Source organism: Poromitra crassiceps (genome assembly GCF_964638095.1).
Source record: "Poromitra crassiceps genome assembly, chromosome: 1".
Lineage (NCBI taxonomy): Eukaryota > Metazoa > Chordata > Actinopteri > Beryciformes > Melamphaidae > Poromitra > Poromitra crassiceps.
Genome location: NC_139623.1, coordinates 35,074,844 through 35,101,085, shown reverse-complemented (window position 1 = coordinate 35,101,085; position 26,242 = coordinate 35,074,844). Strand labels below are relative to the sequence as shown.

Below are 26,242 nucleotides of genomic sequence, written 5' to 3'. Positions count from 1 at the left end.
GGCGCTGGATAGAACAAGCACTTGTTCGCCAAGCAGCTTACGTCGGCGCGCTCAGTCTTTACAGCGACTTACGAAAACCGCTGACCGGCTTGGCCTCAGCGATACGGCGGGCACTGGATGGAGCCGGTTTACTGCGCCGCGCTGTATTAATATTTTGGACTCACTACAACCTAGACAGGCTCCAGTGACTTACGCGCACGCGGCACTGGAAGGGGAACGCTTGTTCGACCGGCTTACTGCGGAGCATTACCACTGCTGCACCTGGCTTAATTCTGAGCATTACTACTGCTGCGTGACTCTGGAAGAGGAACGCATGTTCGACCGGCTTACTGCGCAGCCTTACTACTGTTGCACCTGACTTACTTACGACTGCTGCCGGCGCTATAGCTTTAGCACCCCCTGGCGCTATAATATAGTATATAATATAATGATGCATTTAGGATTTTGCTCAGGATAGTATATAATATAATGGTGCATTTAGGATTTTACTCAGGCATCCGAGATGGACAAGTGCTAGCCATGTGTTTGCTTTCCGTGCTGTTCTGAGACAGTTTATTTACAGTTTTATGCGTCGACTTAGCCAGTCGGAGAATGGAGTTATTATGGCCCTAGCGGGTGCCTGCACGAAGTGACGCAGAATTTATGTTGCACTTCTGGAAGCACTGCAATAGCTGCTTGTATGTGTTTTAAATCTATTTGTTGTGTGGTTTTATTTTATTTTAATTCTTTCTTATTGTACTGTCTGTGTTTGTGTACGTATTTTATATGGACCTGAGTCTGGAATCAAGTTTATATATATGACTTTAGCACCCCCTTGCGCTATAACTTCGGGGAGAGCGCTGGAAGGGAACGCTTGTTCCGCGCTCCACCGACTTACTCCGGAGCATTGCTACTGCTGGACTGTGACTTTAGACTCGCCCCTGCGCAACGAGCGATTTGCGGCGGCTTACTGCTGGCACTATAATTTCGGGGAGACCACACTTGTTCCACCGACTTACTCCGGAGCATTGCTACTGCTGGACTGTGACTTTAGACTCGCCCCTGCGCAACGAGCGACTTACGGCGGCTTACTGCTGGCGCTATAATTTTGGGGAGACCACCACCAATGAAATGCGATGAAAGGGTGCTACTGCGCGGGTTTGCCTTTGCCATGCTGCTTAAGGCGGTTGCGTTTTTGGAACGTCCGTTTGAAGACGATGGATTTGGTTCCGGCTTCGTCACCGGCCATGACTCTGCATTCAGCTTAATCAGAGACGTGACTTGATTTCAGCCTAGACAGTGGCAATGGATTTGATATCCAGTTTCGTCGACAGCGAGACTAAGCATTCAGCTTAGTTAGAGACAATTAATTTAATTTCTAGCCACCTCAGCCGTATTGAGTTGCAAGGACCAGAACTGAATGAGTGGGCAGAGCTAAATGCGAATGCACCACGTGACTAGGTCTGCCCTGAGCTGGATATTACGGGCCAATAATTTGTGGGGATGATCCCGTGTAGGCCTTCTAAAGTGCCACTTGTGACCGGTCCTGCTTACGCGACGGAATGAATCAATGACGCTTAGGCTATTTAACATTTGAACTCTGGAAATCTTGGCCAGCGGGATAGCACGTTCAAATATTAGCCATTGTAGGCATGCATGAACTGACGTTCAAATATTAGCCATTGTAGGCATGCATGAACTAACAATGCCGGAATGCGATTAATGACTTTTCGAGGCAACCCGGTGCTGAAGCTATGGCATTGACGCGTGATTGATACGGAGATAGAGGGACGCAGGAGGTCTCTCAGTCTGATTGATATGACTGACAATCCGCAAGCGGCATGATACCAAGAGCATTATTATTATGAATGATGCAAGGATGCGGTGACGCACGGTGATGACGGCCCGGCGATGCCTGGAGAAGCCTGGACACCAGTAGTCGCTGAACGGATATTTTTAACTTGCAGCATTGTTACCGTGGAATGAGAGTAGGCCTATATGTGGAGCCGTATACCGATGATGGGCATCGCCCCGCCGCACGGTTAAATATCCAAATCGTGGGCTACTGTGACCTCACTTGGTTTGCCATTTAATGAGGAGTATATTCAATGAGCGGCACGGCTTCTGTTAAATTGACTGGATGACTGGAGCATCGACTCGGAGAAAGGGAAACGTTTTTTTTTTTTTTTTTTTTTAAGTTTAAAACGGAATCTGGCTGTCGTTAGGCATTGATTAACTGAATGCTATTGCTAACTGATGCTTTGAACATCCATTTGCAATGATTCTGGCTGGCTATTAACTATTGTAAATTGTCGCAATGAATGCAATTTGAGCACGATGTGTGAATACATTTAATATTAATTGTTTAGGCCTAATTGTTTAACACATTAGAGATGTGTGTAGTTCTCCATAGATTTAGCCTCTTCATTTTGCTCTCGAATGCACCAGGTTATTTAATTTCACGTTATTGGATGAAGAGACATTTAATGTAGCTCCGCCGTCTTTCTTTAGCTGTAGGCGAGGATATAACGACCAGTTCACGGAGATTGTCAAGAGATCATTCGTTCACTATGATAAATGCATTGCTACTTATGCCCAGCTCGTTTCCTTTGCGCCCGACGTGCGGACCGCAGGGAATGTTTAGATGATTGTTTTTGAAGCACGCCGAAATGATTTAAAATTAAGATTTGGTTGCTAAAATTATATGACGCTGTTATGTATTTAACACGTTCACTGCCGTCGACGAGTTGACTCGTCAAAAAAAATCCAACGGTTGACTGCCGTTGACGAGTCAACTCGTCAAAAAAAAATTGACGGTGGGACGTGGATCAACGCCCCCCACGTCTCCTATAAAAATATGGGAGCCACCGAACGTGTACAACCCATTCCACCGACCCACTAAGTGGCGACAGTGCTCTCCAGACTAGAAAAAGCCGAGCCAAAACTGCAGGGGAACGCGCGAGGAAACCATTCTCATACTGTAAAATGGATTGGCGAAAACGCTTTCGCTTTCGCGCTGGGAGCTGGCGGTGGGGGATTGCAAATTTGCATAATAGTTTATGGGTGCAACACACTTTGAAACACCGGCAGAAAGCCCACAATCGCACGCAGCTTCATTCCAGCTGAGCTCACAACCGAAACGAACGAGCCCCATGCAGACTCGCCCAAAGAGCGGCCGCCAGCAGCCAGGCAGCACAGACAGGCAGAGCCTCGCTTGTACCGCTGCAGCCACGGAGGGAGGAGGAGAACACACACGGAGGGAGGAGTTTGAAGGAGAGGGGGGTTTCCTGCTGCTATGGAGGAAATTACTGTTCAAAACTATTGTTTAGATGTCTGACGTCTTACGCCAAAAATAAATGGTTAAAGTGACTGTTCTATCGAATTTCACAAAAAGCCATTTATCTCAGCTTAAATTTTCAGACGCTGAAACCATGCTGTATTCAACTGCTAATGCCTACATAACTACTAACTCTACAAACTAACTCTTTTAGACAGAGAAAGCACACATTCTATTAGTTCTTTTGAGATATTTTGTGTTCACAAAATCTTTGCAGAAAATAATCCTCGGCTCTTGAAAGATGAGCCAGAATCCTCAAAAAAAAACCTTGGCAGAAGCTACCTACAGTAAAAAAAAACTGCTGGCAGTGAATGTGTTAAGAGGTGATTACATTACTGTTGCGCTCGACTGCTGTCCGGGACGCGCTCCGCGGGCGTTCCCTGCGCTCGGGGCTGACGATGCTGCAAGGTCCCGGCTGGAATAGCATTTAATCGTGGGAGCCGAGTTCCCCGACCACGTCGTGGAACTGCGCCTGCGCCTGCGCCAGCGTGGACGTGCTGAGAACGATGATCGAGCAGGACCTGCGCTTACGATGGCTTGATTACGGTGCAGCACGCTTGGAGACTGAATGGCTTGATGGCCCGAACAGAACAGGGCCGCGGATGGATGAAACTTGAAAATGAGGATTGCATGGCTGCGGCCAGCTCCGGGCCCGGAGCGCTCCCCCCCGACTGCGGGCCCTGCTTGCGCGCTCTCGTCGACGAGATCCGCCGTTCGAGATGCACTCGGTGCCGTCGGAGCCTGCTGCCTGCTGCCGTCTGCCCCCCGTCTGATGAGCGCACGGGGCTGGCGCTGGGAAGCCTGCTGTGTCCCGTACCCGGGCTGGGATGTTTTGTTGTGCATCTCCTCGTCGGCGCTGGATGTCCCGACCTCGAATTGGTACTGCGCCTCGAGGTCCTCGTCTTCGAAGCTCGACGTGCTGAGAGAGCGAACGGGGATGAGTGGTACCGCGAACACGAATGGCTTGATGGCAGAATGGCAGCTTGAGAATGGCGAAACACGGCTTTCAGAGAGTGAAACGCGGCTTCCAGAGAAGGAATTAGATCGCTCAAGTGCAGCGGCTAGAGGTCAGGGAAAGAGGACGATGGTGCGCCCAGCGTGGCTATAAATACTGCCACGTCATAGCCTCGGCACTGACGACATTAACGGCGTCACCTAGGCAAGTGCGTCACGCGAACGTCACGCTGGGATTACTGCACTGACGACATTAACGGCGTCACCTTGGCAAGTGCGTCACGCGAACGTCACGCTGGGATTACTGCACTTGTCGTCACGCTAGGATTACATGTGATGATGAGGTCGCTATGTCACTAGATTACGTGTGGGCAGCGTGTCTGGTCCTCATCTTGAAACTAGGTCGAGACCATCATAAGTCGCCGACTTCAAAAGCCTCGACCTGAGACTCATTCATTCTTCATTCTGAGTCTCGAAAGAGCATCTGGCAACTAAATGTGGCCCTGTTTCCAGCCTCCTTTGGGGGCTTGAACCCCTAATAAGGTGCACAACATACTGTACTGGAGAATCTGTAATGGACTTATGAATTTGTATCGTTGTTGTTGTTGTTTTCTCAGTTTTGTTTATTTGATGGATTCTAATGTTGTTTCTTGCTACTGCAGGACATTTTTATTTCAACCTTTTACACTTGCTTTTATTGTGTTATTGTTTTGTTTTTCTCCAAGACTGAACATTAGTTCTCCCCAGCCAACCCAATATGTTGGTTCATTTCTACACACGCTGTTTGTTTGCCATTTCATATTTAAGTAAGAAAATGTATGTCCTACGTACAGAAGTGATGCTATTAGATTTTGTGTTGCAGGTGGACTTCCTGTATGAGTTCTGGAAGCTGAGGAGGAAGGCCAACTTCAACCGTCCGCTGGTGACGCTGAAGAGGGACGAGGTGGACAACCTGGCCCAGCAGGAGCAAGATGTCCTGTACAGACGCCTCAAGCTCTTCACACACCTCCGCCAGGACCTGGAGAGGGTGAGTTTGTTTGTGTGTGTGTGTGTGTGTGTGTGTGTGTGTGTGTGTGTGTGTGTGTGTGTGTGTGTGTGTGTGTGTGTGTGTGTGTGTGTGTGTGTGTGTGTGTGTGTGTGTGTGCGTGCGTGCGTGCGTGCGTGCGTTAGAACAGACCATTTCACAGCTGGGCTACAGGTGTAAACTTCTAGTTTTCATATTTGGTAGCCTAGGTCATGTCCATAAGCTGGTTGTGAGAGGCCTTCAGATGGCTGTTCTCCCAAAGAGAAGGGCCAAGCAGTTAGCGAGATATTGTTCATTATAAAACGGCTCTCTCGAATCAAGCAATCTGATTGGTTCACAGCCATTGTATAAATCCCGTAACCCACTCTCATAACCCATGGCCATGGGTTATGAGTTGCCATGGCAACTCTCTTACTAAAAGGCTTTGGTTACCTCAAATGACAATGTAGAAAAAACAAATGGCGGAGACAGCTGTCAGATCCTTGTGATTACATTACATTACATTACGTCATTTGGCAGACGCTTTTATCCAAAGCGACTTACAATAACACATTTTTTGTCAGCAATAGAGCAATCAACTATGGAGCACAGTCTATGACAACTACAACTTCTGAAGGAACAGTGGTACAAGTTTAGGTTAGTGGTACAAGTTTGGGTTAGTTTTTTTTTTTCTTTTTTTTTTTTTTTCTTTTCTTTTTTAGAAAGAGAGAGAACGAAGTTAGATCAAGAAGGGCCCAGATGGAGCCTGAAAAGGTGTGTTTTTAGTCTTTTCCGAAAGATCGGCAGTGATTCAGCTGTCCTGACCGAAGGTGGAAGCTCGTTCCACCATTGAGGTGCCAGGGACGAGAAGAGTCGAGATCGGGATGAGCGACTTTTGAGCCCCCGTAGCGAAGGAGGGGCGAGGCGACCTGTTTTTTTTAGTTTTAGTTTATTTATTTGCACTCATTTAAAACATAATATAACAAACATAAACATTTGCCTACATATTGTGCAGGTGAACATCTAAAAAACCCGAGAGAGCTTGTAAACATGATGTCACCTCTTATCAATACACAATCAATAAATTAAAAACAGAAATAAAACTGAATAAAAGAAAAACATAAAAAAGTGTGGGTGTGCTGTGTGTGAAAGGGTGTATGTGGGCAGTAGAATTAAGTTAGGTTCATCAGATAGATCTTAAATTTGTGTTTGAAATGATTGAGAGATTTGGACTGGGATACAAGATGATAAATATTGTTCCATATCTGGACACCCCTATATCTGATAGAGAACTGACAGAGTCCAGTGCGGTAAAATGGGAGGTGTAACAACTTGCACTGGTGGAGGAGCGAAGGGAGCGCTGAGAGGTTTGGAACCTGACCATGGATTGCAGGTACAGGGGAGCTGACTGGTGTACTGCCCTGTAGGCCAGTACCAGTGTCTTGAATTTGATGCGGGCCGAGATGGGAAGCCAGTGGAGCTCCTGGAAGAGGGGAGTGACGTGAGAGAATTTGGGTTGGTTGAATACCAGACGGGCTGCAGCGTTCTGAATGAGCTGAAGCGGTCGGATGTCGGTGGCAGGTAGGCCTGCCAGGAGCACGTTGCAGTAGTCCAGGCGGGAGGAGACAAGAGACTGGACCATCGGACTGGACAATCGATGGACTGGACTGGACAATCGATCTTCGCTTATAACTTTACTAATGCTTCGCAGAAAATTATGTTTTGTACAAGAATAGACACGGGCTAATGTCTTCTTTGCAAAAAAAAGGCTGTTAACCCCGCATTTAACCCCGTAACGTTAGTTGGTGTCGGGCTTTGCAGAAAGCTCTCAGCTTCTCAGCAAGCGCTGAGAATGCAGCGCTGCGCTCGAGCTGCGTGTCGGGCTTTCCAGAAAGCTCTCAGCTTCTCAGCAAGCGCCAGGATTGGCCAATGTCAACTTCAGTCTCCAGAACGATCCAATCAAATCACCCGCACGTTCTTGCGGTCCCGCCTTACAGTAGTGTTTCAACTGACTCTATCAGAAGAATGCCATGCCAGTCGGACTTATAGTATTATTATTATTATTATTATATTATCATACTTGGAAACCGTTTTATAAAAGCAATATAGCACTCGAGCTGCGTGTGTTGTGGCATATATCCCGCTGCTCAGCAGTTATCCCACTCGGCCTGCGGCCTCGTGGGATAACAGCTGATCAGCGGGATATATTTGCCACAACACACTGGCTCTCATGCTATATTGCTTAAATATCTAATATTATCAGCAGCCACTCAATATGGAGGAGGCGCTGCTTTTTGTACCCATGAAGTGGATACTGACCGCTATCTTGCATTACAGTATAACTGTATATATCAACCTGCCATGTTATCATCCTGTGTGTTCCTTTGCACATTTGTATTTATGTGGACCTAAATACATATTTCATGTGTGTGTGTGTGTGTGTGTGTGTGTGTGTGTGTGTCTGTGTGTGTGTGAGCCAAGGATTATGGAAACGTTATTGTCATTATGTAGTGAGCTACAATGAAAGTTAAAAGGCCCGGCCCATAACTTTGCTGATAAAAGACAACATACAAAAAAGAAAAGAAACATGGTAAGTAAAATACAATAAAAACACTATAAAGGAGCATTCTGGTGAGACTGTATGGTGGATGTGCAACTGTGCCTGTCTAAAAAGTAGATAAAGTGCAAAGTTTTCATAGTGCAAAAAGGTGTGGTAAAGTGCAGAAACAGGCAGACTATTTAGAGTTCATGCACCGTATGGCTTGTGGGAAGAAGCTCTTCCTCATCCGCTCAGTCTTTGTTTTGAGGCAGTGGAGACATCTGCCAGATGGAAGCCACTGAAATAGGACATGATGAGGATGCTGAGTGTCCTTGATAATCCTCTTGGCTCTGGAGCTACACCTCCTGGTGTAGATGTCCTCAAGTGAGGGCAGAGCAGACCCCGGTGATGCGCTTTGCACACCTCACCAGTGCAGTGCCTTCTTATCCTGGGAGGAGCAGTTTCCAAACCAGGTAGTGTGATACATCCCGACAGCACTGACTCGATCGTGGCAGTGTAGGACTTTTGCAGCGCTGAGGAGATTTTAAATGTCCTCAGCCGCCTAAGATGGTACAGGCGCTGCTTCACTTTCTTTCTTCACTACCGTAGTGGTGTGTGTGGACCAAGTCATGTCTGCTGAGATGTGCACACCAAGGTACTTATAACTGCTCACAAACTCCATCATGGTCCCATTTATATCAAATGGTGTGTGCTGTGCCCTCTGCCCCTCCCTTCTGAAGTCAACCAACATTTCTTTTGTTTTGGTGACGTTCAATGTCAGCCAGTGACATTGTGTAATACATGATCCAAATTGAGTAATGCTCCTTACTCATTTTGTGTGTGTGCGCGTGCGCATGCACATTGGTTGCTCCAGATATTTTGCCTGTTATTTTTCTAGGGGGTAATTTTCATATTACAGAGTTCATTTAGCTGATTGGCTGCGGTGGTGCTAGACTCATGACCTCAGTGCCAGCTCATGTTCACAGCGCTCTGATAGCTGAGAGCTGATTGGCTGTGGCGGTGCTGGACCCTGAATGGCAGCAGGCGCAGTCCACAGCCAAACACTGGCTGATTCACTGCACTCTGAGAAGGACACGCTGCTGCTTAGCTTCTTTAGTTTGAACACATCGTCTTATCATTACAGCCATCTGAAATAAGCTGTTATTTGGTCATACTCAGAGGATTATTTTTGGTAATATATACATCTCTGTTTACTTTGCTTACTGTTGGAAGTTGATTTGAATCAAAACAACTTGCTGTAATTAACTTGTTTATTACCAAACGTATTGAGGATGCAACACAGCCTAGCTCTCATGACAGGCATATATCAGTCTGAATACTGCACATGCGTAGGAACCCACTTCCTGTAACTACGGCATCTGTGATGGTTCAACATAGACCAATGTGAACAGTGTGACTGATCTACACTTACTATTTGGTACTAAAATCTACCAAAAATGATGAACATTGATTGAAAAGGTATATTCTAAGATTACAGCCATGGAAACATTTGAGTAACCAGTTGATCTCTATGATTAACCAACTACTGTTGCTTGGATACTCTTTCCCTCATCGCTTTGTCATGTGATCACAATCAGAATTTCTATTCGCCAAGTAGAATGTACAAGGATTTTCTCATGGTGCTTGCAACATGAGACATCAAATCTAATAGAAATATGGAAAATAATTCACTTTATTTACTTTTCAAAACAAGGTCACAAAATGCCTTACAAATTAAGATGAAGATACCAGCAGTGTTCAAAAATGTTCATAAAACACAAACAACATAAAAGTTCCTACTTTTAAATGGTAACAATTGCTTTTTAATGTAAATCATACAAATAAAAATAGAAAATATCTGCAATGAGTTATAACATGTGCAATGATAAGTATAGTTACATTGTATGATCAGTTGTACAGTTAAAGTGTGATGTGATAGGATGTAGTTTGTTCGTTTGTTTTCGGTTTGACTTGGCTTAGCCTGGATTGCCTTCGTTTGGTTCAGGTCAGGTTGGTCAGTTTAATTTAGTTTGCAGCAGTGTAACGACCTTTTGGCAATTAGGCGGCTGGATATCAACCAAATGACCTGCCATTCTCTAACAAACCAAAAGAATAGAATACAAACGTGAAATAATTGGCCAAAATAATTTTTCTCGCTCATTGGTTTTCTCATTTAGCCTGGCTGTTAGGACCAATTGAGTGGATTGAAGTAGTTGTGATTAGGCCCAGGCTCCCAGAGGGTTAATTGGCTTTCAGCTAATAATTTCTCACCTCTTAACCCCAAACGGTGCGGAGCAAATCGTTATGAGAGAGCAGGTTGTGGCACACCCATCACTCTGTAACAATGAGTCTTAATGATATGCAACTGGCTGGGGATCCACTTCATAATTTAGGATGCAATTACAATGTGCTGTGTGTGTGTGTGTGTGTGTGTGTGTGTGTGTGTGTGTGTGTGTGTGTGTGTGTGTGTGTGTGTGTGTGTGTGTGTGTGTGTGTGTGTGTGTGTGTGTGTGTGTGTGCACGCGAGTGGGTGTTTGTGTGTGCGTGCGTGTTCTTGGGGTGGGCAAAATAACAAACAGTAGGTGGTGTCCATTTGTGCCTGGTTGTGTGTACAGTACGTGTGTAAATTCTGTCAATATGGTGTTTTCTGTAATATATTATTGCACTGTTGTGTGTGTGTGTGTGTGTGTGTGTGTGTGCTATAGATTAGTGTAACATCAGCTATAGCCACAGGTCTCAAGTGGTTTGACTGTATTGATTGTTCCAGCGCCGGCTAACCTCCTGACCAGTCAGTCTATCTGACTCCATAACTCTCCTCCCTCCAGACCTCACACTATTGATGTAACCCTTGTGTGTGTGTGTGTGTGTGTGTGTGTGTGTGTGTGTGTGTGTGTGTGTGTGTGTGTGTGTGTGTGTGTGTGTGTGTGTGCGTGCGTGCGTGCGTGCGTGCGTGCGTGTGTGCGTGCGCGCGCGCTCTCATGCTCATGCTCATGCTCAAGCTCAAGGCGAGGACACTTCAAGTCTCCCAAGTTATTTCTCTCTGCACGCACGTTTATTATAAGGAAAAAGCATTGATTTTAAGATTCCCTGCTGTTATTACTGTAATTCCTAACATGATTAATTTAGTAGGAAGTAAAACATCATCTATCATTTTGTGAACAACTCTCTCCATTTGACTTTTGTGGTTTGTTTTTTGTTTTTTACCTACTTTCCATATATTCACACTGACTAGTCAAAGGGGGGCAAGACATTATTCACTCATTCATATGCAGATGTGTGACCAAGTCAACCTTGCTCGAGTCCAAAAGTCTGTCTCACGTCTTATGTTTTAAGTCTCAAGTCAAGTCCCAAGTCTAAAGCCCTGAACGCACTGGGAGCATCTGACGCTGGCGTTTTAAAATCCACCTGTTGTTTTAAAGGGCCGAACATGCACTAGACGCCTTATGAGGTGCGTCAAACTGCCCCTCTCTCGCTCTCTTTCTGTAGAACACCAAGTCAAGTCAGAACAAATTAATAGTCTAGTATAAATTGAATCTCTTAAGGACAACTAATTATCTATGGCCTTCATTTTCCAAAGTATAAAAACTGGCTAATAGCATCATGAGTTTGATTTCTATAATCAGTTTCAACTTCGATAAATTCACCTTTTGTCAAGACTTTAGATATGTTTCCAACTAATCAAATCAAAGGTAAGTCACCAGCAGTGAGTTGCACCAGCTGTGCGTAAGTTGAAACGTAACCTAGTTTGAGCGTAAAGTCTCACTAAGTCCGAGTTTACGCACTACTAAAAATATATGAGTTTTGCATCAAGTGAAATACTTGCAATGTCGGCATAACTTAGAACTTAAATCTTACACCTACCCGTTGCTAGGTGTAAAGTCCTCCGTAAAATAGCAGTTGGCACAGATTGCAACTTGGCACCATGGCGCATCGGTGTTTTGCATCCGCAACGCGTTCTCCGTGATATATTACACCCTTTGACATTTCGTTTTCCACAAGTGGCGGCACTGCATAGGCTACACATTAAAATAACTGCAATTAAGTAGCGAGGCAGGATAGTGGTGAATTACAATGCATGATGATGAAGCTCTCACCACAGATAAACGTTAACAGTCTGAACCTAACGAACGTTACTCTAACGTTCTCATTTGGTTAGTGTTAATGAAATATGAATGCACTAATTTGCGGTGGGCAACATGTCCCAGACAATCAGCCCGACTGTTTATATTCCGCTTAATTAATTATTATTTGGTTAATGTTGTTGATGCAATATGAAATCAAGTCAGCGAGTTTTCGTACTGCTTAATTTGGCAACAGTATTAAACATCGATTTCACCGTGCTTTTCACTGATTGGTCACAGATAGAGTACACGTCATTTTCTGTGACACTATTTTGGCTAGTGTGGAGTTTAAGGTCTACTAGTTAAGATGTACCTTACGTCTCCATGGTGCAACTAAACAAAGACACAACTTTAGTTTGGGCCGGCTTTAGCTCAGGAGGTAGAGCGGGTCGGCCAATGACGCAAGGGTTGGCGGTTCGATCCCCGCTCCCTCCCAGCTGCTGTCGTTGTGTCCCTGGGCAAGACACCCAACCCTCCTTGCCTTGTATGATTGGTATGAATGTAGACATGAATGATGGTGGTCGGAGGGGCCGTTGAGCGCCGATGTGTGGCTGCCACGCCTTCGAACCACCGGTACGAATGGTGTGAACGAATAATGATTCTGTGAAGCGCTTTGAGCACTTGGAAAGGCGCTATATAAATCCAATCATTATTATTATTATTATTATTAGTGTCAAACTAACTCATTTCAATAGAGTTGAAAAAAACAAAAAACTCCAAGGCACTCTCCTTTAAAAAAGTTAAAATGCCTTTATTTACATGGCAATGTCATATTAGACTTTACAAATCATTTCAATGTAGCAGTTGTGTCTTACACACTAACTTAAGAGAGAACTTACATTCAGCTGGTGCAACAAGCTGCAGAGCCCAAGTCAAGTCTCAAGTATTCTCTTCAAGTCACGTCTCAAGCAATTAAAATAGTGACTTGAGTCTGACTGGAGTCCCCACCTCTTTTCACATGATATCTTGTATTGATCAACCCAACAACACGGTGACCCTTGTTACTGATTGGCCCAGAGGGAGACTGCATCATTCGTGGGGGGTGACATGTTTGCTGTTGCAGTGTTTTTTAAATGTATTTTGAAGAAAGAAGTAGGGCGTGCACATCCGCTTAAAGGAGGTCAGGTGCAGGACAAAAGGCATATAACTTAGAAAATAAATAGAGTCCGCACACTTATATTTTGTCAGCTCTCAGGTCAGTTTATTTGACATTTCGACCAAACGGTCTTCATCAGAAATGAAGGAGGAAGTAGGAGGAGCACTCAGATACACTCATATATGAGTGCTCCTCCTACTTCCTCCTTCATTTCTGATGAAGACCGTTTGGTCGAAATGTTTTAAATGTATTTTCCCATGGAAACTTTACTTAGTGCGTTTGGCTGTTTTCATTCAACTCCGGCTCCGACCTGCGACACCATCAAGTTGTTGAATCCTGAGCTGGCCAGAATCGAGCGCCCCTTCTCTTTAACACCACTGGAGCTCTGCTCACAGCCTGAGAAAGAGAGTGAAAGGCGCGATTGATTATGTTAGGCGCTGGCCGGCCCGCCCATCAGGACGATTGATCACCAGTTGGTAGTGTATTGGCTGATTGATCACCAGTTGGTAGTGTATTGGCTGATTGATCACCAGTTGGTAGTGTATTGGCTGAGGGAGTGTTGACAGCTCACCGCTACCGATGCTAGTGGCTGTCGATATAAGAGCTCACTCTCTCTCTATCTGTCTCCCTCACTTTCTTTCCACTGCTCTCTCTCTCTTTCTCTCGTTCCCTCTTTCATTCCCCAGGTTGCCTCGCTCACACAAACACACACACACACACACACACACACACACACACAATTTGACCACCTGTGAGAGAGCCTTATCATTCATCGCTGACCCATATTTGTAACCTGCATTCTTCTGTTGATCCTATATTCAGAAAGCAGTTAAAAGCAACAATGCTTTTTGTCATGTTCTTTAGTTTTTCTCTCACGCTGGGTTCAAGGATAGCGTCTTGAGTGTATGTGTGTGTGTGTGTGTGTGTGTGTGTGTGTGTGTGTGTGTGTGTGTGTGTGTGTGTGTGTGTGAGAGAGAGAGAGAGAGAGACACAGAGTATTCCAATCATCTCTGATTTGCTGGCAAATTGAAAAATCCCCTCCGTCCTCTCACCCCCAGACCCCAGCCCAGTCAGACCCCGCGACCAACCCCCCCACCCCCGCCAGCATGGTGCTTCTGTGTGTGTGTGTGTGTGTGTGTGTGTGTGTGTGTGCATGTGTGCGTGTCTGTGTGTCCGTGTGTGTGTGTTGGCGGTGGAAGATTCCGGGGGCTAATGTTGGGGTGGATTATCCCCCTCCTCTCCCTCTTTGAAGTGCTGCCAATGGAACAAATTGCACGGTGCTGTCCCTAATGCACTGCTGAGCTTTCTCCATTTCTACACTGTCTCTCCTGCACCTCACCCTCCACACACACACACACACACACACATCTCCATTCTGCCCCCCCCCCTTTTCACCCACATCCCTTCACCAATCAGCGGCCAGCGTGTCGAAGTGATGTGTGGCGTGGTGATTGGGTAGCGTGAGTTGGCAAAACGTTGCTGTTGTTTTGGGGGTTTTTTTGCATCAGGGCAGAGTAGCTGGTTGGTGCAGTGGATGCCCGAGAGAGAGAGAGAGAGAGAGAGAGAGAGAGAGAGAGAGAGAGAGAGAGAGAGAGAGAGAGAGAGAGAGAGAGAGAGAGAGAGAGAGAGAGAGAGAGAGAGAGAGAGAGAGAGAGAGAGAGAGAGAGAGAGAGAGAGAGAGAGAGAGAGAGAGAGCGAGAGAGAGAGCGAGAGCCTGAGCCTGAGATGCAACACCTGCAGTGGGTGCACACAACACTTGTGTTTATATGTGTACGTTATGCCTATGTGTGATGACTGTGAAGTGCAGGAGTGTTACAGTGAAGGGCATTGGGCAGTTTGTGTTGGAAGGTTATTGGTGCAAATCCCTGGACCAGCTGGGACAGTCTTGGTGGTGAAAACCAAGCAGATGAGTTCTGTTCTCCATCACCAGGTGCTGCTGAAGTGCAGCACCTGCAGCACCCCCCATCACACACACACACACACACACACACACAATGTTCCGGTGGAGCATTGTTAGTAGCCAGGAGTATACGCATGTGAATTCAGAGCCACAGTTCACATTGGAGTCAGGCAAACTTTCTCATGCTGGCAAACAATTAAATGAGCCCCATAGAGGCTCTGCAGTTCTTGCACAAATCTCTGAGCAGCCACCTCTGGTAGCATCCTGGAGGTCCAGTGGAGAAGACTGTGTCCAGAAATAATGTGTAAATATAATTTATAACAGCCAGGCTACAAATAGAAATAGTTGCCAAATACCGTATGGCTGTGTTGGTATTGTATCGGTAACATTCCAAGTAAAAGTGAATGGCCTTATAAAGTATCTGATGCAGAATGGAAATTAAACAGCCAATTCTGAAGAAAGGGCCACTTAAGGTCAAAGCAGTACTCCGGAGTCAGGAAGTCCTCTTGAATAATTGTATTTCATATATCATTCATTGCAATGAGGAGTAAACATGTACATACAGTAATGTCACCCACCCGAACTCAGCTGAATCCCCCCCACTAACATGAGCCCAATCCCCCCCAACCCCCACCGTCACTTTGCCGCGGGGCTTCACTCATCACTTAAAGTACAGCTGCTTCTTCTACCAGAACTCTCTAGTCTATACCATTAGATTACTCTTGCTAACTACATTGTGCACCGTTTAGACTCTAACTCATATTTAATTTAATGCCTCTGATTCTGATTAATGCAACTACAACACTGCTACTTGCTACAACCTTGGCTATTGTGCAGATCAGATGTGTTAACAAGTCAGTGATACGAACTGACATCATCCATTTATCCATTTGATCAAATGTATCAGTGATGACAAGATCAGTTCCCAATCAGTGACAGCACACAAATTAACAATGTCTGTTACATCATTGAGGGGTTTCCAGGGGGTCCACAGCAAAAAGGGGAATAATTTATTTTCACTATATTTCCATCCACAAGTAACAATGACAGAATGTATGACTATTTTGGTCATGGGTTTCATACACTTTCTTTAAAGAGATACTAAGCACTTTTTTCTGCTGAAAACCAATGTACAGTATATGGGAATGTAGTAGTGTTGTTGACTAATCCAGGTCAAAATCCTGACATTTAGTGCAAATTTGAGGAATTTAGGGGTCTGGGTCTGATTCTGTCTGGGTAAACAGAGGGGGACATTTGAATGTTGACTCAACTAAGAGGTGTGCCCGAAGGTTCAACATTGGGTCCACTTCTTTTTTCTATTTATGTAAATAATTTACCATTCATTTTCAATAATTGTTGCGCTCAACTTCATGCCGATGATACTGTCATATTCACATCTAAACCTAATCTATCACAAATCCAAGCTTCGCTTCAGTCCGATTTTAATATCTTGGAATGGCTTTCACATAATAAACTATTACTTAATAAAACAAAGTCATATATTATGATCTTTGGTACTAAACATAAACTCAATTCCAATTCTGGTTCTTGTGAAATTACCTGTAATGATGGTACTCCTCTGCATAAAGTTGACAATATCAAATATCTTGGTGTATGGCTTAATTCCACTCTTTCATTCAAAACACACATTGCTCATCTCCTGCGCAAAGTCAACTTCGGAATCAATGTCCTACACAGATCTCAAAACTGTTTTACACGCAGTATTCGCAAGAAACTTGTAACTCAACTTATACTTCCTATGCTTGATTACTGCAATGTTGTTTATCAGAATGCATCTAAGGCCTTGGCCACACTGATCCGTCAGAAAATGGACAGAATTATTGAATGGACAGATGTCTGTCCGATGCATGAGAACTGAGTCTACGTCAAACCCCTCGCCGAAAGCGCCGGGGCTGCTCCGTGGCCGGCGAGCCTGCCTGCGCAGCCTGCGTGCAGCTCCTTTGAAATGTGACTCGATGCAAATGACATGAACAGAACAGCGTGAGTATAATGTAATGTAGATCATGTGCAGATAACCGGAGAGAAGTATATGCACTACATTCTCCCCTTGGACTAACTTCTAGTCACTGAAATGCTAGTGAAATCACACAATTTTACTCATTTTGCTGAATCCCTTATAGCCTCCTTCACCGCCTCGGCCGCCATCTTCTTTGAAAAGTTTAAACAAATATCGGAACGCCTCCTCTCGAGACCTCGACTCTGATTGGCTAAACGGACATTGACTATCCGACCATCCGATACGTCCATCCAGAAAAAGTTCATCCCTCTTCAACTTTCTGTCCATCAAAACGTATGCAAATTTTCTGGATACGTATGCTTCTGAGTGCTTCATGGACAGTGGGACAGCTGTCATTGAAAATGAATGGAAGTGAACAGAGAAATAAACGCACACGGACAGACACCACGGATCAGTGTGGCCAAGGCCTAAATCTGACCTTGCTCCACTTAACACTACATTTAATAGAATTTGTAGATTTGTACTTGGATGTCCTTTTCTCACTCATCATTGCATTATGTATGATATGCTCAGTTTCCTACCTCTAAACATAAGAAGACACAATCATTGACTGCAACTAATTTTTAAATGTGTTCATCTCAATTATCCATCTTATTTAACGCAACACCTTGTACCTTTTACTTCAAATTACCAGATGAGGCATTCTGCTCAGCCTTATTTGTCTGTTCCTCGTGTATATAAAACAATTGGCAAACGATCGTTTATGTTTAAAGTGTAACTAACCCCCAAAACACTTTTTTTCAGCTTTTAACCAATATATATGACTTTGGGGGTGATGTGTGAAGAATGCTGGTCAAAATTTCCACATTTGTGAGCAAACTGTTGCCATTCTACCATTTGTATCATTTTTCAGCAGCATACCTGGCATAAGCGCCCTCTATGGGTGGAACACTGCTTTTTTTTTGCCCTCAAATGAATGGGAGATTTGGTACAACCTGACGTCACGTTGTCCCCAAAGACTATGGGATTTCAAGATAGTTACTCCCCTACTCCCCCTGTACCCTTTCGGCTCCTCACAACTCCAAGCCTATTCCCATGATGTCACTTGACCTGTTAATCACCTGTTAATTGATTACAATCGCCTGTTATTTTCCTACCAACTCCTATACTATCAATAAATGCCACTATAATCATAAAAGGAAATGGCATTGTGTTGCTGTAAATCATTCCCAACCTTTTTCATACTAAGGAGCCCTATGATGAGATTTGGTCTCTCAGATGCAAATCTTATTTTATTTTTTTATTTTTTATAGCCTAGATATGATTTTGTCCAGAATTCCATATAATTAGGTTGAGAGACAACATAGAATGCTGGAATCCGCCGCTTCCGAGCTTATTAAATTCCAGCCCACACGTCATTTCCTGAGCCAACCCCTTTCTCTTAATGACAGCCATCAAAATAAGAACAGATATATAAAACATATAAACAATCATAACGTCCTATCTGAGAGAGACTGTGACAGCGAACTGTCACAGTCGTGAAAACAGCATCTAAAATCATCGGTAAAGATTTGCCAAGCATCTGTGACATCTATAGTGCCCGCATATTTTTTTTTTTTTTTTCACCTTAATATAACAGCTTTTTAGTCATTGGAGATGGTACAGTGACTTATAACAGAGAGACTGTCGCCTCTATTGGTCACACACCGCCCTCCAAAGGCCTCTCCTGGGACTAAGCAATTTCATGCCTGCGTCCCGGAGGCAGCCTGGAGGCACATACTATGCATGCGCTGTACAGCTGAAGCGCTGTGTTCAGTAAAACAAGGAAGTAACTCGGTGCGGATTTGCTACGAAAATGACGCGCTTCACGTTACTATGGATTATTATTTCATCACATGGTGAGTACCCGATGTCACAACATGTACATAGAGCTTTCTCGCGCTGTGTTTTGTTGACTTTTGAACGCCGATATCGATACCGATGCTATTGCACCCAGAGGGCACAGTTTCCCCAATAGCAAAACTTGGAAAAGTTGCTGAATGGGGCTTTAAAGCTGGGGCTGAAGAGGGACCTCTCCCACCCAGGCAATGCTCTTTTTGTCCCCCTTCCTTCAGGAAAAAGGGTGCGCAGCATCAAGTGCAGAACCACTCGTCTGCGTAACAGCTTGTACCCTGAAGCAGTGAGGGCCCTTAACTCCTCCTCAGCTGTTCTAGCCTGGCTCCAGACCTTTGAAGGCACGCCCACTCCACAGTTGTGGATTTGGCTCTTCTTGGTCCGGAATCGCCATGTGCAAATTAATTTTCTCCGGTTGAAAATCCAATCACGGGCGCTGATTGGCTAACGCTGTTGTCAGTCATGCACAACAGAAGCAGACACAGCTGTGGCCAAAGCTAACGTAGCTAGCTAATGCTAGCCAGCTTCTCCATGTTAAGCAGCCAAAGTCGGCCAACTTTGTACTTTTTGTTTTAACAAACGTCTTATTAGTTACTGCAGTGTTTGATAAGACGTTTTAACAAACGTCTTATTAGTTACTGCAGTGTTTGATAAGACTTATTAGTTACTGCAGTGTTTATTAGTTACTGCAGTGTTTGATAAGACGTTCTTATTAGTTACTGCAGTGTTTGATAAGACGTTCTTATTAGTTACTGCAGTGTTTGATAAGACTTATTAGTTACTGCAGTGTTTGATAAGACGTTCTTATTAGTTACTGCAGTGTTTGATAAGACGTTCTTATTAGTTACTGCAGTGTTTGATAAGACTTATTAGTTACTGCAGTGTTTGATAAGACTTATTAGTTACTGCAGTGTTTGATAAGACGTTCTTATTAGTTACTGCAGTGTTTGATAAGACTTATTAGTTACTGCAGTGTTTGATAAGACGTTCTTATTAGTTACTGCAGTGTTTGATAAGACGTTCTTATTAGTTACTGCAGTGTTTGATAAGACTTATTAGTTACTGCAGTGTTTGATAAGACGTTCTTATTAGTTACTGCAGTGTTTGATAAGACGTTCTTATTAGTTACTGCAGTGTTTGATAAGACGTTCTTATTAGTTACTGCAGTGTTTGATAAGACTTATTAGTTACTGCAGTGTTTGATAAGACTTATTAGTTACTGCAGTGTTTGATAAGACTTATTAGTTACTGCAGTGTTTGATAAGACGTTCTTATTAGTTACTGCAGTGTTTGATAAGACTTATTAGTTACTGCAGTGTTTGATAAGACTTATTAGTTACTGCAGTGTTTGATAAGACTTATTAGTTACTGCAGTTTTGATAAGACGTTCGTTAAAAGTACAAAGTCGGCCAACTTTGGCTGCTTAACGTGGAGAAGCTGGCTAGCATTAGCTAGCTATGTTAGCATGTGACTAGCTTGCAAGACTGCTGCGGCTGCCCGACCGTGCCGGCTGGTTGCCTCAGGAAGAGCCTAGTGATGCAAGGTTAGGTTGCCGTGGACACCTTGGTCTCTAGTGATTGGTTAGGGAAGACCGAAGCCCGCCCCCTCATAGAAATGCTCTGAAGTGAGTGCAATCTCAGACGAAGAGGAAATGAGTTTATGAATTGACGATGCAGTCTGAATATCAGGCTATACAGCTGTTCAGTTCACAACCCCAATTTAACTATGCCCCCTAGTAGGGTCTTTTAATGCACCAGACACTTTTAATGCACTTGTGCCTTTTCTGCAGAGTTCTTTTTTTGCTCTCTCAATACTGTATACTGTGTGGCATACTGTTCTGCACTTAACCGTTGTTTTTACTGATTGTATAATTTTTTTTATACATTTACATACATTACATACATTTTATACATCATGTATGATTAAATATGATTTTGGTACTGAAAATTATGTTAACACGTTCACTGCCAATGACGTGTTTTTACGTCAAACTAAATCCAACGGTTGACTGCCAATGACGTGTTTTTACGTCAAAGAAATGAATTATTTTTTTTTGACCGTGGGATGTGCATCTAACCCTTTTACATCTCTTATATAATTATTGGAGCCACCAAACATGTACAACCCATTCCACCGACCCACTAAGTGGCGACAGTGCTCTCCCAGACTAGAGGAAGGCAAGCAAAAAGCATGTGTGAGGAAGCCATTCTCATGAAAATGGATGGGGGAAAACGCTTTCGTTTTCGCGCTGATTGCTGGCGGTGCGGGATTGCAAATTTGCATAATAGATTACGGGTGGAACACACTTTGAAACACGCAGCATAAATAAGACCAGAATCGCAAAAGCTTCATCAAAGCTCTCAACACAAACCACAAGAAACGAGCGAGCCGATCCAGACTTGCACAGCGGCCGCCAGGCAGACAGGCAGACAGGCACAGCAGCAGCAAAGCAGTGAGCTGGTGACGCGAGGTTACAGACACGCTCGCTGCAGCCAAGAAGAACACACACGGAGGGAGGAGTTTGAAGGAAAGGGGTGTTTCCTGCTGTTATGGAGGAAATTACTGTTCAAAACTATTGTTTAGATGTCTGACGTCTTACTGATGCCAAAAATGAATGGTTAAAGTGACTGTTCTATCGAATTTCACAAAAAGCCGTTTATCTCAAAATAATTTTTCAGACGCTGAAACCATGCTGTATTCAACTGCTAATGCTTACATAACTACTAACTCTACAAACTAACTCTTTTAGACAGAGAAAGCACACATTCTATTAGTTCTTTTGAGATATTGTGTGTTCACAAAATCTTAGCAGAAAAGAATCCTCGGGTCTTGAAAGATGAGCCAGAATCCTCAAAAAAACCCTCTGGCAGAACCTACCTACAGTAAAAAAAAAACGGCTGGCAGTGAATGTGTTAATTATAATGTATCAAAAAAACAGAGAGCCTTATGTGCCCAGCTGAGATCTGGTATTTTACCGCTTATGATCGAAACTGGACGGTATGTCAGTTTGGAAGAAGAGCAGTGGATGTGTCCAATGTGTTGTTTAAATGACATAGAAAATGAGTTTCATTTTATGTTTTATTGTCCTTTTTACAGTGAACCACGCAATATTTTGTTCAGTAAGATAAAAACAGATTTTGATTTTCTTAATAATGATGATGCACATAATTTGAGTTGGTTGTTTATGTATGAAACTTTTGGACTGGCTTGTTACTTGGAAAAAGCTTGGGACATGAGAAAAAAGCTCTTTATCTGGAAAAAGCAATGTAAATAAAAAGAAAAAAAATGTATGTATGTATGTATGTATGTATGTATGTATGTATGTAGGGATAGAGAGAGAGAGGTGTGGGGAGAGGGCTAAGGCTGGGAGAGAGAGACAGAAAGTGGGGAGAGGGCTAAGGCTGGGAGAGAGAGACAGGGAGTGGGGAGAGGGCTCAGGTTGGGAGAGAGAGACAGAGAGTGGGGAGAGGGCTACGGCTGGGAGAGAGAGACAGGGAGTGGGGAGAGGGCTCAGGTTGGGAGAGAGAGACAGTGAGCTGGTTAGGGAGTGGGTAGAGGGCTCGGGTTGGGAGAGAGAGACAGTGAGCTGGTTAGGGAGTGGGGAAAGGGCTCAGGTTGGGAGAGAGACAGTGAGCTGGTTAGGGAGTGGGGAGAGGGCTCAGGTTGGGAGAGAGAGACAGGGAGTGGGGAGAGGGCTCAGGTTGGGAGAGAGAGACAGTGAGCTGGTTAGGGAGTGGGGAAAGGGCTCAGGTTGGGAGAGAGACAGTGAGCTGGTTAGGGAGTGGGGAGAGGGCTAAGGGTGGGAGAGACAGGGAGTGGGGAGAGGGCTCAGGTTGGGAGAGAGACAGTGAGCTGGTTAGGGAGTGGGGAGAGGGCTCAGGTTGGGAGAGAGAGACAGGGAGTGGGGAGAGGGCTCAGGTTGGGAGAGAGAGACAGTGAGCTGGTTAGGGAGTGGGGAGAGGGCTCAGGTTGGGAGAGAGAGACAGGGAGTGGGGAGAGGGCTCAGGTTGGGAGAGAGGGACGGTGAGCAGGTTAGGGAGTGGGGAGAGGGCTCAGGTTGGGAGAGAGAGACAGGGAGTGGGGAGAGGGCTCAGGTTGGGAGAGAGGAACGGTGAGCAGGTTAGGGAGTGGGGAGAGGGCTCAGGTTGGGAGAGAGGAACGGTGAGCAGGTTAGGGAGTGGGGAGAGGGCTCAGGTTGGGAGAGAGGGACGGTGAGCAGGTTAGGGAGTGGGGAGAGGGCTCAGGTTGGGAGAGAGGGACGGTGAGCAGGTTAGGGAGTGGGGAGAGGGCTCAGGTTGGGAGAAAGGGATGGTGAGCAGGTTAGGGAATGGGGGGAAATGGTTTGGCCTGAGACCAGAAGACCGCAGAGAGCCGGAGCTGAGCGCTAGAGCAGGTGTGAAAGAATCCCTTTTCCTCACTCATTTCCTCTCCTGTGTTTTTACGTCTGTAAGCACTCAAGCTGAAAACATTCAGTTAGTCTTAACACATGCACATGCGCGCGCACACACACACACACACACACACGCATGCACACACACACACACTAATTGCACCCCCACCCCACCCACTGCCTCCTTTCCTCTGGTCTGTACATCGGTGTGCCTGCCAAGGCTGGCAAAGAGTCTGATGGCACAGTGCCGTTCTGTGCCCTGCCCTCGCTCGCTCTCTCTCCCATCTCTCTCTGTCTCCCCACTCTATCCCCCCATCTTTCTCTTTCTCTCTCGATCCCCAACCCCCCTCCCTCTCCCTCTCTCTCTCTCTCTCTCTCTCTCTCTCAGGGTAAAGACTTGGCAGTACACCCAGCCCGGCAGGTCAACAGTCCCACACCCAGGAGGCCCTTAGAGAGAACAGAACAGTACACTTATGAAACGGCCTCATGATAGAGACAGAGAGAGAGAGAAAGAGAAAAGTTTTGATCAGGAGTCACATATGTTTTATATATTATCTTATTTCACTACTGGGCACTTAGAAGGAGGGATTGGAGACAGAGGGTAAAAGGAGAAGAAAATGTGTAAGAGAGGGATGAGAGGAGGGGGAGTTGGGGCAAAGAGAGTTGAAGAAGGGAAAGCAGGCAAGTGACTGGAGAGTGGAGAGAGACAGTAGAAGGTAAAGTTGTATGTGGGCAGTGCTGTCCTGTGGAGAGGCAGACCGGGGTAGAAAGTGAGGTGTATGTGGGCAGTGCTGTCCTGTGGAGAGGCAGACCGGGGTAGAAAGTGAGGTGTATGTGGGCAGTGCTGTCCTGTGGAGAGGCAGACCGGGGTAGAAAGTGAGGTGTATGTGGGCAGTGCTGTCCTGTGGAGAGGCAGACCGGGGTAGAAAGTGGCGTGTATTTGGACAGTGCTGTCCTGTGGAGATGCAGATCCAGGCAGCATGTCCAGGTTAGAGTGTGCAGAGGCGAGGTGCAGGAAAGCCCTTCAGCTAGTTTCCCTTGGCTACACCTTCTAGCTTCACAGTTTGTTTTTCTGTCCACACAAACCACCCACGTGCACCCCCCCCCCCCCCCCCAAATCAGTGCTCCGTTCTGTTGAAAGGAAGGTAGGAAGAAAAGTGAAGAATGAGAGGGAAGAAATGCATACAGTCTAAACAGTGGTGGATGAAGTACCTGTAAGCCACACTTGAGTTAAGGCTGGCTCTGATGTCTTCACCTGGTTCATCTCTAGTATACACGTGTCATTCTATTGCATCTGTTGTCAGGCTTCTGGGGCTCTCGTCCTCATTTTGGTAACTTGTGGTGTTGCTTGTCTTGGAATTTATTCAGCTTAAACATCTTCTGTTTCTTTAGTCAGCATGCCCAGTTACATAAGGGTTAAACAACAGAGAACAGACAACAAAGAGAGAGGTGGAGGAGGGAGAGATGCAGGTGGAGGGGGATATGTCATTTGACCCATCCTGGCTCCGCTCCACTCCAACTTCTTTCTCTTTTTTTGCTTATTTTTCCCCACCACAACTCAGCGCAGTTTGTCTGATTGTTTTGGACGTAAATCCGCCCCCTTCCCACTCCCCACCGAACACCCCTCCCTCGTCTGGCGTGAAGCCGGTGTTACGCAACGACAGACAGGGTCAGGGAGAGGACAGACACGCAAACACACACACACACAGACTTGCTTGGCGAGTTGACAAGGGATGCCGGCCGGCGCTGCTGCTGTGCCTACTTGGTTATAAGATCCCTCACTCTCACACACACACACACACACACACACACACACACACACACACACTCACGCAGAATCCGTAGCTGTCGGAATGGGGGAAGGGGTGGAAGTAAAGGGGTTGTAGCTGTGGGGATTGGCGGGTGGAGGTAAAGGGGTTGTAGCTGTGGGGATGGGGGGAAGGGGTGGAGGTAAGGGGGTTGTAGATGTGGGGATGGGGGGAAGGAGTGGAGGTAAGGGGGTTGTAGATGTGGGAATGGGGGGAAGGGGTGGAGGTAAAGGGGTTGTAGCTGTGGGGATGGGGGAAGGGGTGGAGGTAAGGGGGTTGTAGATGTGGGGATTGGGGGTAGGTGTGGAGGAAAGGGGGTTGTAGATGTGGGGATTGGGGGTAGGTGTGGAGGGAAGCTCCGGGCCAGACGGGCTGAGTCATGCAGCAGACAGTCCCCACCCTGTTGGATCAGTGTCAACCTGGCTCCCTGCACACCACTCTGCTCCAAGCCTCATACCACCTCGCTACACACAATCTCTGCTTCTGCTTCTTCCCCCTGCTCTCTGCTGCCAAGATGCTTCCTCAAGGTACTGTGACTGCTGCATCTCAAAGTCCACCAGCCACTTTCACGCTTTCACAAGCCAACTACAAGCTTTTCTTGAAGCTTTATAAGAACTTGCCACGTCAGCAGCTATGCTGGTCAGAATTCCCAACTGCACTCTGTTGACCTTACTTACTTTTAATGATGTCCGACAACAAAGAAGCATGTGCTTATTGATCATATCTCCTGACTAGTGATGTAACAATATGACATTTCACAGTAGCTACATTACCAAAATATCATGGTATACATTATTTCACAATATTATCTGTAGTTTATGAGCTCTCTGTAGTTTATGAGCTCTCTGTCTGTAGTTTATGAACTCTGTAGTTTATGAGCTCTCTGTCTGTAGTTTATGACCTCTCTGTAGTTTATGAGCTCTCTGTCTGTAGTTTATGAACTCTCTGTAGTTTATGAGCTCTCTGTCTGTAGTTTATGAGCTCTCTGTCTGTAGTTGTGCATGCTCATAGTTTCTTGTTTACCGTCTTCGCCCTGTGTGGTGAACAGACATCTGCTCAAACGGGACCAGCTGCTCTCACGCCTTCCCGGGGCAATTAACCAGGGGAATTGACCAGCAAATTTGACATTGTCAGGTTTATTTAAGAAGTGATTAGAGGTGATTACACATCTGAGTTTGTTTTTGTTTGGGTTTGTTTTGTTTTTTCACCACCGTGTAACTTTCTCAAATCTCTGGAGCAACAGA

At 45.4% G+C, this 26,242-nt stretch overlaps 1 protein-coding gene across 1 annotated transcript in view; it reads left to right on the top strand.

Annotated features, from left to right (window-relative positions):
- Positions 1 to 26,242, top strand: part of jade2 (jade family PHD finger 2) — a 557,810-nt gene that overhangs the window by 382,708 nt on the left and 148,860 nt on the right. The window contains exon 11 of the mRNA XM_083635683.1: positions 5,133 to 5,297. Within this exon, the coding sequence (XP_083491809.1) occupies positions 5,133 to 5,297 (165 nt within the window). The remainder of the gene's footprint in view (positions 1 to 5,132; positions 5,298 to 26,242) is intronic.